Raw genomic sequence first — 19,177 nt, 5'->3', positions numbered from 1 at the left:
GTTTAATTGCTGTGTTGTCTTGTTTTTCAATGTTGCCCATTACTGAATTAAGCCATTTAGAATGTCTTCACCCATACATCAGTTCAAACTCTAAAAATCCTGTGGATGCTTGTGGAATCACCAATATGGCAAATCATGCAGGACGCAATCATTCATCATTATACTACCCACTTAAAGACTTTGAGCTCTCGACCAGACAATGATGGACCTTGGCAGCTGCCCAATTGGGAACAAACCTGTCACCACCTTTGAGCAAGGGCACCCTTTGGCAATCATGATCTCCTTAAAAAAGCTGTCCTTGAGAACATATAGAACTCTTGTGCAATTGCTTTAAAAAAAAAAAAAAAAAAGGAACCAGACTCCGTATATCTAGTCGCAACATTGAACTACCAATATGCATCTGTGCCCTCTGGTTTACTTAACTGGATTAACAAAAAAGTAGACCCATTGTAATGAATACAAATTGAATTATGAGGAGAGGTGCAAGGGGTTTCAGAAGTGTGACAACAGAACGGTTAACTGGCCATTGCCAGCAAAACCAATTGGTTATCCACACCTCAAACTGCTTAATCTCCTGGTGTTCAGTGAGTCATTGAGATAAATTAACCACCATCAGCCTATATAGCTCAAGAACCAACAAATACTCTATAACCTCACTGAAGATCTTGAAAATACCATAATAAAAACTATAATCAACTGCAAAAGAATAATCCAGTTTTCAGAATCAGGCATTTTTTGTACTCCATTAACAGTAACCTGTTGCCAGCATGGAAACGTATACTTGGGCAGTATTAGATGTGCCTTTTAAAACGTCGACATTAGATGTAATGGATTATGGAAGTCTCATCCCATTTCCCAACCATGACATGTAATAAGTTGCACCCCCCCCCCCCAGATATGCTAGGTCTTTAAACCCAGGAACATCAAAATCTTAGCATCTGCAGTAAGGGTATATTCCCTTCACTTGTTGGGAAAAGGTTATATTTCTTCAAGTCAGCAGGCTTAGGAGTTCCCACAATTCCACACAAAAAAAAAAAAAAAAAAAAAAAAGGGACAGTCCTTTCCACCTAGGATGTCATACAGCAACTTTGTTACCACCCCAACCTCTTGATTAGTGTCACCATGTACACAATAACACAAGGTTTTACCTGCCAGGTCTGTCACTCCAAGCAAGTCTTGAAAGTATAAGTGTCATCGTGCTGCCTGAGCTAGCAAGGTCTTGGCAGGGAGAGGGTTCACAAGCACGGTATATATAAACTTCCCCTCGCAAAAGGTCAAGAGCACATGGTGAAATCTTTTAAACATAAAAGGACACCCTCCAGATGTCTTCACATTACATAGGCTACTCCTGTAGTGGACATCAGAACACAGGGCTAGAGATCGACAGGCAAGGATAATATAAATCACAACCTGCGCCACAATTTGGGGGTCATGGGCGGAGCCTCTGGCTGCAGCTGCACCAGGTGGTGCATGGGACCTCAGTGGTGAATTTGTGAACTCCAGCTATGCATTCTTTGTGCCTGGGCAGAAGCAGTCACCTCAATGTTAACTGATCATGATTACTAGTCTCACCAGGTGGGAGGTAACAATCTTTAATGAGAAAAGGGACAAAGAGGCCACCTTGCGGTTCTTGGGGCCAACCCTCTGCAGTCCTCAAACAAGGTGAGGTATGTCAGGAGTCAGCACAACTGTATAAAAACTTTTTTTTTAAAAAGGCAAATAAAATAAGGCTTCCTGCAGCAAACCATGTACAATAAACCATGTCAGCTTGACTTTAGCACAAAAAGTCTCACAGGCTCAGGACTTTTACACGCAACACCATCTAGTCAAAAAACTCCTAAGCAGACAGCTTTCAGTAGTGCTCAATTCCTCCCAACACGCTCAAAACTTGGAAATTCCTGTTCAGTTACAATGCCCTATGTCCTGGTACAAGATATATACATCTTGATATTGCAAATTGGGTGGCAGGATGGACACCGGGAGAGATTAGTCAGTTGATCCATTTAATCCAACTTATTCTAGAGGCACTATCATGTGCTATCAAGTTGTGCATGGTTTTCAGCTTAGAGAAAAAGGCGATACACAGGGGTATTTATATGGAGTAGTTCCTTAACTTTTTTTTAACTGCCCCGGTGAGGGAAGCTTTGGTGAAATATCAGGGGTTTAAACAGTCATTTTTAGCCTCAGCTGCATTGGACAGTGAATGAATGGGAAGCACTCACAGGCTTCTTCCTGTTCATTCATGTTATAGTCAAGCGTCATATTGCAGTGATGCTAGTCAGCTCACATTTACACTGCTGCTGACAACCGTTTCATTCTTTGTTGCAGAGTCTTTTGGTTATACTAGTGTAGTGCCATTTGATCTGCAGCTTCACCCAAGTTCTGTTCCTGTGCCTGTATTGACCCGGCTTTCCTGACCACGTTTGCTCATCTCAAGCCTTGGCTTGCCTAGACTTTTACACCTGCTTATCCACCTGGTATCCCGTTGCCAACCTCTGCCTGTATAGTAACCATACTCTGCCTACCGCTTATGCCATATCTAATCCGACAACCACATAGGAATATTTTTCCATGATTTTCTATGATTTTAGACATTGGAAATGTTGTAACATTAAATGTACAAGTTTTGTGCAACAGTCTCTCTGGTACCAGTAAAGTCCGTAATAAGGAAAGGTTTTATGGTAGATGGTAAAATTAATGAATGAAGTACCCCTTAAATTAGTCAATTCCTTTCTATAGTTGTATAGAATGTATTTTATTATACAGACATTTCTATTCAACCGGTTTGCAAGAATCTCAGTGCAGTTTGTGAATTATAGCCACTGTACAAGAAATATCTTATCTGTAAATCTAACACATGTACTGTTTTATTTGACCATATGGCCCACGCATATACATCAAAACCTAAAAAGACACTGTAGCGTGGCTAGATAATATATCTCTCCAACCATTTCTCTTATTTTGAAAATATACACCAATCATCCACTATTGGGTACAGCACTATGTGAGGGGAGGGGAAAGAGGACAGTGCTTAGGGGGCAGGGGGAACTTGCTATGGGGGAGTGGGGAAGAGGACACTAGGTGAGTGATGTCAAAGGGGACAGAGGACATTGCAATGGGGCCCCCCCATTAGAGACCCCATTACCCCATCTCTAGACCATTCTGGCTGGCATTAGTAAAAGCTGATTCCCAAGCAACATGCTCCCTTATAGTGAACAGGCTTTGTATTAGTAAAGCACCTTAAAGTGAGGTAAACCCGTACTGTTTTATTACGGTTAGGATTATTATTATCTTCATTAGGATTATTATTATCTTCATTAGGATTATTATCATCTTCATTAGGATTATTATTATCATCTTCATTAGGATTATTATTATCATCTTCATTAGGATTATTATTATCATCTTCATTAGGATTATTATTATCTTCATTAGCAGGTGAATGTGGCCCTCCATGCTGTCAGACATTAAATACGGCCCTTTAGTGGAAAAAGGTTGCCGACCCCTGCTCTATATTCTGTTTGGCAACTACAAGACTGCATAGAAACTATTCCTAAAGGGTCAGTTTTAACAGAGTAAACATGTTCATGCACTCAATTAAAAAAAATAAATAAAAAATCAACACTTACTATATACAGTTCAATTTTGAACTGAACGATGCAGTGGCATATACATAGAAAGGAATGTACTAAAACTGGAGCCGACAGACAGAAGCTGTGCATAGGAACAGGCGTCTAACGTTATCTTATTATGGCAAGCTTTAAAAAAAAAAAAATTGAAAGCTAGAAGCCGACTGAATACTATGCACAGTTTCTCCAGTTCTATTAAATTGCCCTTGTAGAATACTGTACGCCAGTGAGAAAACACGAAGAAAAAATTAAAGAGGCCAACTTAACCCTCAATATTTCAATGTAGAAATTCTCAAGCTTTTCAAGAGGTCCCTGTACCCCACATTTTTAGAAAGTAAAGAAACGCCCAATTAAGATGAACTGGAAGCAAAAATATTAACCATCTTGTGTAAAATACTTATTCCTCCCTCCCACAATGTAATGAGCAGACATGTTTGAGTGGCAACCAAGAGGAGTGAGCGTAGCCACAGACTATCAAGAAGCATGTTTTTACAGGATTACCAAGTGAAAAAGCAAATACACGCACCACATCTGAGGACTGGTAAGTGGATTACATCTAAAGGTTTCAGGATGAGTTTAGCGCTAAACCCACAGTGCAGGGCTACTGGTTTTGGTGGTGAAACCCCTGACATGCTGAAAAAATATACTGCTCAAGTAAGGCTTGATATTATTCAATTAAACTTGCTATCCCAACGAGCTATACCCAAAAATGCAGTCTACAGACAGGGATCGAAAGACGGTCAAGGGACCCGCCTACTACACTATAGTGTCACATTAGTAAATTAAATTATGCTCCCAATCATGCAGCTGATTGTGTAAGGACAGCCATCTTCAACATGACTTCAGGCAGCAGTGAACTTTTTGACAAAGAAGCTGCTCGAGAGAGGCGTTTGTCATACTCTGCTCTCTTGGATGCTTACGCTGAAATAAATAATATGCAAGTGTAATCTAACTTTTGACAGCAAGTAAAACCTCCTGTGCACAGTGTAAAGAACACACTGCTGTTAAATGCTGGGGAAGGATACTTGTCCAAACAAGACATTGGATACAAAAAAAATTATAGCAAAAAAAATAAACCCCTACATATTCCTATCTATACATTAATACCTGCACAAAATCCTTGTGACATTCGAGGGCCACAGAAATGTTTAAACTGTTGGGTTATACTGCTGCTTAGAGGAAAAGGACACTGGCAGCAAAAATACATAAATAAATAAATAAGACCAGCATAGGATAACCCTGCCCACACATGCTTTGATCTTTGCACCAAAAAATACTGAGGTTATTAAAAAAACAAAAACAAATGCGCGAGCAACAGGGGCCAACAGGCCCAGGAGGAAAAAAAATTAAATCAAACTGGAGACTGTTTGCAGCTCAAAGAGCCAACTGAAGGACATGAAGACCTGCCTGGTGGAACCTTTAAAAAGGGGGAAGTCCAGCAGGTGGTAGCCCTGAAAACTAGAAAAAGCTGCATGACTATAAAAAGAGCAAAAAACACCCAGACCTAGAGTGTGTGCCTTAATCAAAGAGGGTCGAACCTGTTAAGACTAAAACTAATAGTCTGCTGGAGTCAGACTGTAGTCCAAGAACCTGGGGTACCATTATGGGGTCCATCCAAAATACGAAAAGAACCATCTTCTTGAAGCAGCGACAGATTAACTCTCACAGTCTGGACCACATCCAGACAATAGAGACTTTCTGTTGAATAAGAGCTGCATAGGCGGTTGGAAGAACTATGTCCTGGTTGAGGTCAAAGGCAAAAAAACTACCTTAGACAAGAAGTCCTGGATCCCAACTCCACCTCCCCCATATGCAAAGCCATAAAGAATGCCTTGCAGTACAAGACCACCATTTTGGACACCCCACATACATATCAAGATCCCATACACTATACAACTTTTTTTGTTAGATTTCCTTAAGATTTACCAAAACCACGCAGTGCAAGGGCAAGTCTGATTGCATACAAATTCAAACTCTTAAAGTTTGACCTCATATGGTTTTGGTAAATCTGAAGGAAAAAAAAATCTACAGAAAATTGTAGAGTGTGTATCCACCTTAAGGGTAGAGGGAATGTCTAATGGTTTTACATAATGATCTATGAAACACAGAAAGAACCAGGTTCAGATCTCAGTCACAGGGGATTTATATGGAAGGCCCTAAGGTTTAAAAGGTTTAACTTAAGACATGAAAGAACCGTCTGAAATTTAAACCAGGAAGAAATTTGGCGCTTGAAAGTGCTTAAGGCCAAAATGCTGGTCCTGATCCAGGTGCAGAAACAAAGGAAACTCCTAAGGTGGAAATCTTGCACCAAATTTAGTATGTCTTCCAACTTTATGGATATACCTTATGGAAAGTAACTTTCCCATCTTTTAGCAATGTATGAAAAATCAATTCAGAGGTGCCTCAAATTCAAAATAAGGCTTCAACAACTATGCCCTTAAAGCCAGAGTGTGTTAAGTAGTATGGCAAAACAATCCTAGGGACAGAAGAGCCTAAAGGATTTGGCAAAGTCCACGGGGCATATGTCGGAAGTTCTACTACATCAGTGAACCACATCCACCTGGGCCAGGCTAAAGCAATGGGAATCACTGGAAGGCCTGCCATCAATCATGTGAAGCAAGGATGAAGTTTTAGGGGAGAAAGGCATAGTGCAGGATCAATCCCAAAAGAATCCACTGCTTACGCTAGATGATTCCTGTACAAGGAATTACTTGGGCGACAAAGCCTGAACAGTTTGCTAAATCTGGGGGGCAGAAAGGTTCACACATTCAGCCTACCCTACCTGTAACAAAGATCCTGAAACATCTCTGGATGTAGAAACCTGTCCCCTGGGTCCATGCTTTGTGGTCTCAGGAAATCAACCTAAAAATGGTCTATGCCTTGGTAGAAAAACCAAGACCATGAAGCCATGCCCAGGGCAGGATCCAAACTACCAAGTTTCTCTCATCACCCTGATGACCAGGACTCCTCCCCAGCCGACATCTGTCACAAGGATGTTACAGAATATGGAAATTAACGGAATTCCTTAGTTCCAGAACCAGCTTCCTGAGCCATCAGACCAGGTACAACCTGGTAATCTGCCAAATAAATTGATTTTTCCAAGGTTCTGATTGACTTGCCCCATGAAGACAGAACACAGAAATTTGATTGACAGAAGCCAATGACTCCCACTGCCGTCTTCGAGTCCTGTGGGTGCACCACTACTTTCGTGCACAGTTTTGGATCGAGATCAGGCAGAGTTATTTGGAGGGGTAAGAGCTGATAATGTATTTTTTTTATATACCTTTACAACCACTTAAAGGAAAGATGGACAATGTTGACTAACCTGTCCACACAAGAGTGTAGGACTGAAAGCATAATCTCCAAGTACTCAAGGAGTAGTAAGGATTTTAGCTGGATCCATTCCCTTATGTGACCTCCCATAGCCATAATGTAAGTCTGTCAAACATAAATTGGGCCTACTGCAGAAAACAAGGATTTGAAAAGGTTTCAAAACATTCGTCAATTGGAAACCTTAAACACCAATACGTCTTCAACATGTTTGGTAAGTGTTAAGTGGCAAGTGTTAAGGAGCGATATTTCCAGATTGGTATTGGTCTTCACAAATAGTTGAGGAGTGCATTTGGAGAATCTTGCAGGCTCCATAAAGAACTATATGTAAGAAGAGCATTCAAAGTTTTGATAGTCTAGGAGCCGCTCAACGATCCCAGGCCAGCAACAGCACTGGTAGACGCTACAGCATGTTTTATTTTTAACTAGTACGGTTGGTTTTTTTTTAACCCTGGGAGCTATGGCAGCAGCCTGCCACCCCTCAAAAAAGGACCAACCAAAAAGGTAAAACTGGGTATCTCTTACAGATAAGAGCAGTGGCAGTCCTAAAAAAAGATTGAGGATCTGCCAAACATGATAGCTGCAAAAACAGACAGGCTCAGCAGCATGTGGTAGTGGTTTCAACTACAGAAATGGCTAGTAAATCAAGTAAACTCAGCAGAGAAAAGAGGTCTGGCCTGGAAACCAGCAAAAAACTAAGCATGCTGGGAGTGGGAACGGTCATACCTAGTTTGTCAATGGCTTTTGCTTGCCAGTGTTCAAATTTTCCTGTAGGCAGCAGTATAACCAAACTGTCTCTGAATAAAGAAATCCTGTGTCTGAATGAATGAGAAAAAAAAGTAATCCGAGTGCTGCAAATATTAGGTTAGAGGCCTACTCCTGTACATGTAGAAAAATTAGCAGCAGCTTGAGAGTCATGTGGCCTGGCAGCAGGATACAGAGCCAAACCAGTGTGCTTTGTATGTCGGCAGTCTCTCTAGTGCAGTGGTCATCAACCTTGTCCTGCAGGGCCCACTAACAGGCCAGGTTTGCAAGATAACTGAAATACATCACAGCTGATATCATTTGCTGCTCAGTGATTGCAGTATTCTAGTCTGCATCTCCCCAAGGTAATACATAAAACCTGGCCTGTTAGTGGGCCCTGCAGGACATGGTTGATGACCACTGCTCTAGTGGATCCACACGCCCTGCTGACTTGGGCTCTATTCACACCCAATACCGATGCAGTTCCCTGCAGGGGTCCTGTGCGTCCTGGTTTTACTGTTTCAGGTCTGATTTCAGGTCTGAAACAGACCAAAAGACGCACAGGAAGAGCCATTCACAATCACCTGCTATTGCGAATTGAATGCGGAGATTCCACATCCAATTTGCAATAGTGTGAACCGAGCCTTAGGCCCCGTACACACGACCAAACATGTATGCTGAAACTGGTCCGCGGGCCAGTTTCAGCATACATGTTCGGTCGTGTGTAGGCACGAGCGGGCCGAATTCCAGCAAACATTTGCCTGCCGGGCCTTTTCCCAGCGGGCAAATGTTCCTGGACATGTTTTAAAACCGTCCGCTGGAATCCTGCCCGCTCGGACATGTACGGTCGTCAGTACAGACCTACCGTACATGTCCGAGCGCCCGCCGTCCCTCGCATGCGTCGAATGACTTAGACGCATGCGTGGAAGCCTTTAAATGGCAGGCCCGCCCACGTCGCCGCATCATCGCCACGGACACGCCCCGCGTAGTGTTTACGCGCGGACTTCTGTACGATGGTTAGTACAACCATCGTACAGAAGCCCTCTGGCAGGCATGTACGGTGAAAACGGTCCGACGGACCGGTTTCACCGTACATGTTTGCTCGTGAGTACCCGGCCTTAGAGCTACAGCTCTCCATTCAGCAAAGTTCTTCCCTTCCTGCTGAATGGAGCACACAGAGTCAGCAAAGGGTGTGTGAATCCACTGCAGGAAGGGCGGACACTCAATCTATGCTTCATCCAATGACAGAACTTGTATTCATTGATAAAAATACATGATATTCTCTAAATGATGGAGTCATCGAGCAAACAATCCTGTGTTCTGTTTACATAAGGCAAGTCACTTGATTAGCACCTGAAAGACCAGTGCCAACTATATGTAGCACAGATTACAATGATACAATCTAAAGTTGGCTAATGTGAGTTCGAGGATTAGATAACCAGGGTGGACCTTCTTGCAAAATTTAAAAAAGACCATTCTCGGATTTCAGCTTTAAAGTGTTTTTCCACTTTTGCAGTCTAACCTGAAAAAACAAAACAAAAAAAAAACACTATGTGCTATGTATTTTCATTTACGCAGAATACCTAAAACAAAAATTATGTTTTGTTTTTAGACAATGTTCAAAATCTGTTTATAAATGAGATCTGCCAGCAGGATACAGACTGGGTTAAATATTCTAAAATGTCAACTCCCATCTCTTCTGCATAGCAGAGGAAACATTGGTTTGGAGTTTTCAGAAAAGAGAAATTATAATTTAAAGTAGAACTAAAGGCAAAGCTTTTTTGCCCATTTTGGATAGAGTAAGGAGGGTTATAACCAGTCAGATTTTTTTTCCTTTGCCATCTGTGTCCCATTATGGAGATTTTCCTTCCTTTCCATAACCAAACAGGAAGTGAAGAAATCAACAAATAAAATGAATTCCTTAGGACCCCCCGGTCACCAGAACTAGTGTCCCCATTGGACAATTCCACATTTATTACTTTTCTGGGGACAACCCAAAATTTGGGATTTTTGTACTTTCAATAATAATGGTAAACAGAACAAATAGTAAAGGGTGAATCTCCTTAATGGGGGCACAGACAAAAACCAACAGATGTTATAATCCCCCTTCACTATCCAAAACAAAAAAAGTTTTACCTTTAGTTAAATTTAAACTGACAATTTTTATTTCGAGTACCGTATGTGAATGACATTTACCCAATATACAAGGTGTTATTTCAACCGCAAAAGTGGAAATACACTTTATGGCAATAATTTGTTATAGTTCATCTTTTCTCCTCTGGTGGTTTTTGACAAAATCATAATTTATTGGCCCAAGACAATTGGCTGCAACCAGTCACCAGCAATGATATGAGCCAAAGCTGCAAGAATGATTTAAAGTAGTGAGAAGAAAGGAAACATGCTGACTTCTTAAATACACTACGGCAGTCAACTGCTTAGTTTTTGTACTTCAAATATTAGTTTTCCAGTCTTGAAATTCATAGCACAATGATGCAGGGCGACATTTACCCTCCATGCGTGACCTTCTTCGACTGCAGCACTTTGTGCTTCTAAAGGATTTTCAATAACCCTCCCTGTCTGCCCAGAGAAATCCATGGCAACCAAGCAATTTTCTGACACACTTCTCTGAAACGAAACACAAGAACATTAAGAAAAAACATTTTTGGTTACACAGACTAGCTTGTGATTATATAACTTATTACATAATGCTATTTAAGAGTTCTGATCAGATGGCATTAGATTTGTTATAATAGATTTGCTTATGAGCACTTGATGCAGTGTATGTACTTTAAAATAGAAAATAAGACAAATTAAAAAGTCACATGCATGTGCTAGACTTTGCTTTTTAACCTCTTCCTGTTCTAATGTGAACATTTAACAGCATGTCCAGCTGCTACTAGGAGCCATGGATGTTGGTCAAAAGAACAGGAATCACCAGATTGTGTGATCATCCAATTGGCCACCACTTTTTAGTTCTGGTGCCGTCTGTTTTCACAAAGTGCACAGAACAATTAGACTACAGGCCTTGAGGCTGCAAGTTACAAAGAAAAATCAGGAATGGATCTGTATGGTCCATGATGGGGTCATTAAGATGTTTAGCCAATCATGCGGATCCCAGGAAAAGTTTGTTACAATAACCAACCCAATTACAGAGGTACAAAAAAGTACTTGAATACTAAAAATATTTTATTGTACAGCCCCAAATTACCATTAGAGGTCATGAGTGGCCTTGCCATCATTAAACACGGTGAAGCATGAGTTATTTTCTTTCCACTAAATGGAAAATAAAAAATGTTGGTATCGGTTTCAGTTGGAAGGAAAAAACAAATCTCATTGGTACGTCAGACTCATTCATTAGGACTTTAAATTGTAGCTGGAAACCCAAAATGTACTTCACTAAACTCTGGAAACAAATAACTGCTAGCAAAGCATATATGTGCTTATTCCAATTAGTTCTTGAATTGTGTTAAATAAAAAAAATTAAAAAAAATTTGTACCATAAAATAGTTTTGAGCCCATTGAGGAACACATTAAGACTTACGGCTATCTACAGGAGAATTGGACACTCAAAAAAAAAAAGTGTTTTTATGCACAGCCAATAGGGAATATAGGACAACTTTCAGGATATACATAAGCAGTCAAATTGTTCAAACACAGCCAAATGCCAAAAGGCTCAAGAAAAAAAAAAAAAAAAAAAAAATGGGGACGGATTGAAGATCAAGCAGCCGCCTGCAAGACTTTGCAGCATCATTCAGCCATAAAGTCCACCTAGTAGAACAAGTAAACAAGTAAATGGAAGCTCAGGTGATAGCCTTGCAAGCTAGCAGACAGCTGCCCCAAAAAGGAAGAAGAAATCACAGCTCTAGAAGAGTGTCCCGACAGGAAAGTGTGGAACTTGATCCTTGAGACAGTAAGCTTGGATGTCTGCTTGAGTCATTACAGATCTAATTTTGATATTGGCTCCTCCGACTATCACCAATAACTGGGAGACAACCATAGCACCCAATATTTTGGAGGTGGCCCATAGAGTTAATATACATTTCACCTTTGAGAAATTCCTTGCACATAACACCAACACCCCAAGGCTTTTTATACCAAGTAGTCAATTTGGAATATGTTTAATGTTACAAGAATGTAGAGACAGACTCTAAAGCTCCACTAGCAGAATGTGCCCCGACTAATAGTGCTTGTTTAAACGGTTTCCTTATTAATTTTTTTCCCATTGCTGTAAACTGCAAAATTCACTTTGCTGTACAGTACAGATGGCAGTACATATCCTAGATAACGCATGAGTATCGTCTACAATTTTTGTTTCATTCAATTGATATTCAATATGTTGATGGATAAAAAGCGGTCAGTACTTCTGATTAATTTAAAATTATTTGAAAGTATACATATTAGCTCTGCAGTCTATAGCCTGCAGCACTGATCAAGCAAAAAATCAGGGTGGTTCAACAGAGGTCAATTGGTAGATGACTTTTGTTCAACCACAGTGGCCACACGTGGATCGGAATTTGGCCGGTCCCTCCTGAACGAACTGAATTTCAATCCATACATGGCCAGCTTTAGGGAAGAAGGTGTTCCTATGCAAAATAGTTCTTTGCAATACCAGGCACCACAATTTATACAGATGTGATGGAAACACTGGAGTAGATTTGCTAAAGGCAAATAGACTGCCATTTGCACATGCAGTTGCTCCAGAGCTTAGTAAATGAGGTAGCGCTTCAAAAACATGCATCTTTGCTTGCACATGATTGGATGATGGAAGTCAGCAGAGCTTCCCCTTACTAAGCTTCCAGAGCAACTGCACTTGCAAAGGAGCTAGAAAGACTTCCTGGACAAAGGGTCTCTGAAACAAGATAAATGGCTAGAAACCTTTGATGGTGCTGAAGGCCAAACACCGGTCCAGACCCAGCTGTAGGTAGGAAAGGATTAGTCCTACAGAGTGTCTGCTAGAGTGGAAGTTAAGTATGCCTTTCAGGTCTAAAGAGAGACCTTGCAAAAGCAGACTTCTTGGCTTTATCATTATAGAAATCACAAACTAGAAGCCGTCAATATTGCAGAACCTGGGCTTCAATAGCCATGCCGTTAAGCCAACCATAAAGCAGTATGGCATATCGACCCATGAGAACTCCTGGAACTTCTCCCAGGAGCCTTGTATCCTCTGAGCCAAGCCACATGATAGAAATCTTTGGAAATGCCCTCCAACAGAATCCTGTGAAGCAGAGAATGATCATCTGTAAGAAAGGCATAAATCAGGACACATGTTTCATAGAGTCACCAGAGCATCTGCTGCTTCTGCTAGTGGACCCTTGTACCCGGAGAACCTTTGGAGGCCGGGAGGTCCACATCCTCCTTTCCCTGTGGCACATACTGGAACACCTCTGTGTAGGAACCAATCACATCATGCCCAGACATTAACGTCTGGGAAGTCTGCCTGTCCATTGTTTAGGCCTACAGGGCCACGCGTGAAGAAATCTCAGGTGGCAGCTCCACTTTTCCCATCGTACAGTTTCACTTACCGAGAGGCACCTTACAACTTATTTGGCTTGCTAGTATTCGTGGACTGGTATATTTTGATGTTTCTTATTTTGTTCATACATACTTTTCATACATGCAACTTCAGTGCTTTTTCACTGTATGCATTTTATAAAGGATTTTTTTTTGTACATGGTAGTTAGTGTAGGTATTTAGTATAGACGACATGTAGCCAATTTACATATGGCAGGTAAATGGCAGACAGACAATGCTGTAACATGAACTTCTACCCAGCACAGGATCTGATCTACCTCTTGCCAAGGTGAGACTTCTGATCTGGATTCAGTCGGACAAAGCCACAGCAGTAGCATACATCAATTGGAAAGGAACCAGCTGAGCATTCAGCAGGATGACCCAACTCTGCAGACAGTCAAATCATCCACAGCTGTCATATGGGAAGTTGGATTCCTTTGACCAACTTTGAATAAAGTCCACTATACCTACCAACAAGGTGCTTGGGGCACCTCCCTAGCCTAATATGCTGGCATCTGGTGAGAATCTTCCTAAATAATGGAAGAAAGGACTTCCAATTTCAGCATCAGATTTTTGCGCTACCAAGCCAGGACAAATAGTGCTGCCGTAGACTACCATCAAACCTAGGACTCCTGCAAATGTAAAGGCAATGACACTTTGGTTAGAAAGATCAGAGAGCTTTAGTCATCTGTGCGGTGATACAGGAAGGTTGGAGGTGAGAAATACAGGTGTTTCCTAATAGCTTATCATTTGACACTCAAAGTCTACCGTAGGAGGGAACCAGTTTTAACAAAATCAATTGAGGAAGCAATCGATTGTTGGCGTTTCTAATCTTTGTAAATGAAGTCAATGAATAAAGGATTAGAGAAGAAAAAAATAAAAACACTATGGCTTGCTTTAGTATATAACAAATGGAGGCCAGAGATTGTACTTGAAGCAAGAGTCATCAGGTCCACCAATTTTAGGCTATAGCATACTGGCTGGAGACTGAAATCACTCTGGAAAGATTCCTCCGATTCCACATTTGATAAGTGTTATGCAGAGTTGCATCTCATTGAACCAGTAAAGTGCAGCATGTCTTTGCCAGATTTAGCATGGGAGGGGCAATACAAATGTTCTTTGTGCCAGAATCAGCAGTGGTCTCCAGCTGCAACATGAACTCCTTACAACATTTAGTCATTTAAGCCCCTTACTCGGGCAGAATGGTGGGAGACATTTGTCAGCTCAAATAAGAACAAAACACCACAATTCTGCCCATGTGTATGTCGGTCTGTGTGACAGAAGCCAGCCATGCATGCAGGAAAACCAGCAGCAAACAGACTCTCGATCAGTGCTTTGTCAAATGGCATAGAGCGCTGATCAAAGTGTTCAGGCGGTGCAGGGAATGGGTGTCGGTAGGGGGGCTGTCCTCGGCTCAGCAGGCGGGGATCGCTACACTAACCTTAAATGGGCAGTACAGCGTCTTTGATTGGAGCTAACTTTTTGTGCAATCTGCTGGATTGAACAAAAAAACACTGTAGTGTGTACCTGGCTTTAGGGCCCAGTCAAAGATTTGGCCCTTGTCAGAGACCATGTCTCCATAACGAGTCACACCCTTTTAGATCAGGTTGCTCCAGGGACTCCAAATTCGTCATCAAAAAACAGATTGGTCTCCCAAAAAAGCTTTAGTTCAGATAAAGTGAAAGTTCTTGAAACCCCCTTGAGTCAATCAGTAGGGGGCGGCTCCCTTTTCCCTACACTAAGCTGTTTCAGGGGAAGAAACTAGCAGTCAGTGGGGGTCTTTAAGGGCTCCGAGTAGATTTACTGTGAGCCTGATAAGCTAGTCACAATCTATACTTTTGCAAATCTTATATTGGCCATAATATAATGCTAGCTCTTGGGACCAGTGTCCATAGCAGCTAACACATTGCCCAATATATTCTGGTCATACACATTTGAAGAATAGGTGTTGCGTGGCCTAAAGACTTTGCACTGTCCGCATTGATTACTTCAATAAACATTTGAGATTAGATATAAGAATACATGGTGTGCAGGTAAAATAGGTTCTCTTCTAAACAGCCAATCAAGTGGATGCTCCTTTATAGAGCCTCTAGCTTGTTTTATGAACTGAAACTCTTCACAAAGGGGCAGTATGGGGAATGTGAAGGCGGTGGCCAGGGTAGCCAGATTTTAGACTTGATCCTTAGGCTGGTTTCCGTGTCATGCCTTGGTGAGATGGATGGGTATTGCCCATTCTCCAGGCTCATACATGAACCCCTTCAGAAAGGCTGGCAAAGTATTGCAGAGCACACACAGGGCTCTAAGGAAGGTCACTGTATTGCTGAAACAAAAAAACAAAACAGCAACTGCCCGTGGCCACATCTATTAGCTGCATCACAGTCCTGACTGTAGAGAAAATGGGAAGTTTAAAATGGTGGTTTCAGTCTCACAGTGCTCAGTCTCCTGAAAAAAAAAGGGGGGGAGGGCAAAAAAAGGCACTGTGCAGAGGACAAAACAGCAAGTGTGTGCAACACCTCAATCCCCAGCAGTGACCTCAGATGAATGTCTGATGTTAAGAGAAATAATGGAGGCTGCAGCACAAGTAACTGCTCATCCTCCACATCAGTCAAAAAAGTATACTGTAATAAAAGAACAGTTCAACTTGACAAAATGAGGTTGCTGCAGCTAACCCCCAAGGGTGAGTCCACAGACGATGCACTGCCATAGCTCTGACCACGACTAAGGGTCTTTTCACACTATCCGCCGACTCTAAAGTTGCACGATTTTCAGCATAACTATGGAGTCAGATTTTGAAGTGACTTTGATAAGACTTTTAAGCACTCTGGCACTAAAGCCATGTAAAAGTTGGAGCAAAAGCAGTGCAAAAACCTTTTCTGAATTTGCAGCGACTTCAGTAGCGTCAATCGGAAAGGCTCTCAGAAATTGTTCTGCGACATGTGATCTCAAAAGCCAAATCCGAAGTTGCACAAATGTAAAAGGAGCCTCACAGGTCAGGCTAGTATTCTGGGAAAGCTGTGAAAGTGTAGCAGAATCCTGTAAAACGCAAACACAGACTGGGTTATCCAGCACAAATGTCAAAGAAACCACCAGTATACTAAATGTAGTGGGAAAACCGGCACTTGCTAGTTGACTAGACAAACTTTTAGGATTTAAGTATCCATCTTGACTTTACCAGCAACCATTGAGTAAAATAATCTTTTGAATGAACAAAAATATGAGCTTCAGAAAAGCGTGTCCGCTCACCAGGGGACCCAAGCTGGTAGTAGGAGGGTTTAATCCAGGCTGGCCTACAGTTTGTTTGCCAATGTCCAATTCTCCTGTAGATGGGAGTGTATCCGAAAAAATGCAAGACTGTGTCCCTCAGAGGATGAAACAATTACACACACTGAACCTTTGAGAAAAAAACAAAATGCCCCAGCTATACTAAATATGCTATGCTTTGAGGTTTTAATTACCTACTATACAGGAATTAAATAAGGTTATCTCCACTTTCAGAAAATGGTAGTTTAAAATATATTTGGTTTCTTTTTCAGCTCATTCTGACCATACAATTACTGCCACAATGACACCCAAGTGAAAAAATATCTTAGTGTGATAGGTGCCAGCAAAGATAGTCCCCATTACACTTTCAATAACCCAAAATATATATTTCAATTGTTTCACCCTCCATAAATTAAAGCCAAATTTTGCTTCTTTACCATAATTATATGCAAACCATTTAAATATGTGGGTTCCTGGTAAATCAGAAAATTTATGAAAATATCTGAAATGGTTTGGCCATTAATGTGACAATTGAAATAAGCAAGGCAAGTTTGTATGTTTGCATAACATTTTTGCCTGTGTCAAAACTCAAAAATTTGCCCTGGTCAAGCTTTCAAATGTTTGGACATGGAGGGGTGTAAAACGATTTCCATTTACAACAAAAAATTTCCCTACTCAAACTGTTAACTTATTACCGTGCAACAAAAATAAGCCTTCTGAAATTGACAAAAATATATATGTTGCCGTCTAAAACCATTAAAAAAAAAAAAAAAAAACACAGTAGGCATCATACAGTTTAACAACAAAACAGGAACCTACAGGTGCTGTGAAGTTTGTTTGCAGACTTTTCTGTTGAGGAATTCTGTAGTTCTGATAGAGCAGCACACCATACTGTAATAAAAAAGGAGACAAATGTAGAATGTTTTTATAGAATTGCATTTTAATGGGTGAAGTATTTGATCCAGTCACAAAACAGGATTTAGTACTTGGGTGGCAATCACAGAGGTCAGATGTTTCTTGTATTTGGCCACCAGGTTTGCACACATCTCAGGAGGGATTTTGTTCCACTCCTCTTTGAAGATCCTCTCCAAGTCACTAAGGTTTTGAGGCTGATGTTTTGGCAACTTAAACCTTCAGCTCCCTCCACATATTTTCTATGGGATTTGGGTCTGGAGACTGGCTAATCCACTCCAGGACCTTAATGTGCTTCTTAAAACCACTCCCTTTGTTGTCTTGGCCATGTGTTTTCGGTCATCGTCATGCTGGAATACCAATCCACGACCCATTTTCTATGCCCTGGCTGAGGGGAAGGAGAATCTCACTTAATATTCGACTGTAATAAGCCCTATCCATCGTATCTGATGCAGTGAAGTTGTCCTGTCCCGTTAACAGGAAAAAAAAAACTAAAGCAAAAAGGTTTTCATCTCCATGTTTGGACGGTGGGAATGGTGTGCTTGGGGTCATAGGCAGCATTCCTCCTCCAAGCCAAAGAGCTTGATTTTTGGTCTTATCTGACCACAACACTCACTCAGTTCTCTGAATCGTTCAGATGTTCATTAGCAAACTTTAGACAGGCTTGTACATGTGCTTTCTTAACCATTTTCATACCGGGCCTATTCTGGAACTCCTCTCCTACATGTAAAAATCTTTTTTGCTAGAAAATTACTCAGAACCCCAAAAACATATGTTTGTTTAGCAGACACCAAAGGTAATAAAATGGTGGTCATTGCAACTTTATCTTGCACAATATTTGTGCAATTATTTTTCAAAACACCTTTTTTTTTTATGAATTTAAAAAAAAAAAAAAACAGTAAAGTTAGCCCAAGTGTTTTGTATAATGTGAAAGATGTTACGCCGAGTAGATACCCAACATGTCACACTTTAAAATTGCGCACACTTATGGAATAGCGCCAAACTTCAGTAATTAAAAAAAATCTCCATAGGCGACGCTTAATTTTTTTTTTTTTTACTGGTTACCAGTTTAGAGTTAGAGGAGAAATGGTATAAATGAATCCGCGCAATGGGAATAAATATTGCCCATGAGTGAGCTATGGGGTTTTGACACCCTTAATTAAGCAGCTGCCCCTACTTAATTTTACCCAAGTGAAATAATGAATTGAGTGAGTTATAGAGGTAGGAATGGCGCTACCTTAATACGTGAATGTGAAGTGCAATGCTGATATTGTGGATATTGGATTGGTCCTATTAAAGTGTACCTGTGCTTAATATTTGTATCGCTCGAACAGTTTCGTCGACCCGACGTCACCTGGAGCGTCCTGAACGCCACAAAACACCTCTTTTATCACAACATTGCGCCCTGTATTATGGCGGCCATGTTTGGTGTGATCCGAGGACAGAAGTCCATGCCCTAGTGAATATAAACGGCGGCCATGTTTGGTGGGATATTGGGGACCGAAGTACATGTACTACAGTGAATGTAAACGGCGGTGATACAATCACTGCCGCCATATTGTCTTAGTCATAGAAGACTGTAGCCCAATTCCCCTTATTCCTGGGTTGTTTTAACCCCACAGGACGCAATGTATTTATTATTGCAAATACAGCTATTAAAAAACGATGCATTTAGACAATCAGTTTTAAAAACTATAATACCCAATAAGCCCTCCATCTACAGAAAGGCACCCAGTCTCAGAAACCATCTTGTACACAATGCCCTGGACCCCCCCAAAACCGATTGGGAT

The 19,177-nt window shown here is 41.1% G+C and overlaps 1 protein-coding gene across 3 annotated transcripts in view; it reads right to left on the bottom strand.

Moving 5' to 3' along the window:
* The window catches only part of GRB10 (growth factor receptor bound protein 10), a 244,748-nt gene that overhangs the window by 23,019 nt on the left and 202,552 nt on the right, over window positions 1-19,177 (bottom strand). For all 3 annotated transcript variants that reach the window (XM_040353310.1, XM_040353308.1, XM_040353309.1), the window contains 2 exons: window positions 17,295-17,366; window positions 10,212-10,328 (listed from right to left, as the gene is read on the bottom strand). In XM_040353310.1, coding sequence (XP_040209244.1) covers window positions 10,212-10,328; window positions 17,295-17,366 — 189 coding nt within the window. The remainder of the gene's footprint in view (window positions 1-10,211; window positions 10,329-17,294; window positions 17,367-19,177) is intronic.

The sequence above is a fragment of the Rana temporaria genome, chromosome 5 (genome assembly GCF_905171775.1).
Source record: "Rana temporaria chromosome 5, aRanTem1.1, whole genome shotgun sequence".
Lineage (NCBI taxonomy): Eukaryota > Metazoa > Chordata > Amphibia > Anura > Ranidae > Rana > Rana temporaria.
The sequence above is the reverse complement of the archived record's forward strand: the minus strand, read 5'-3'. Positions and strand labels throughout refer to the sequence as shown.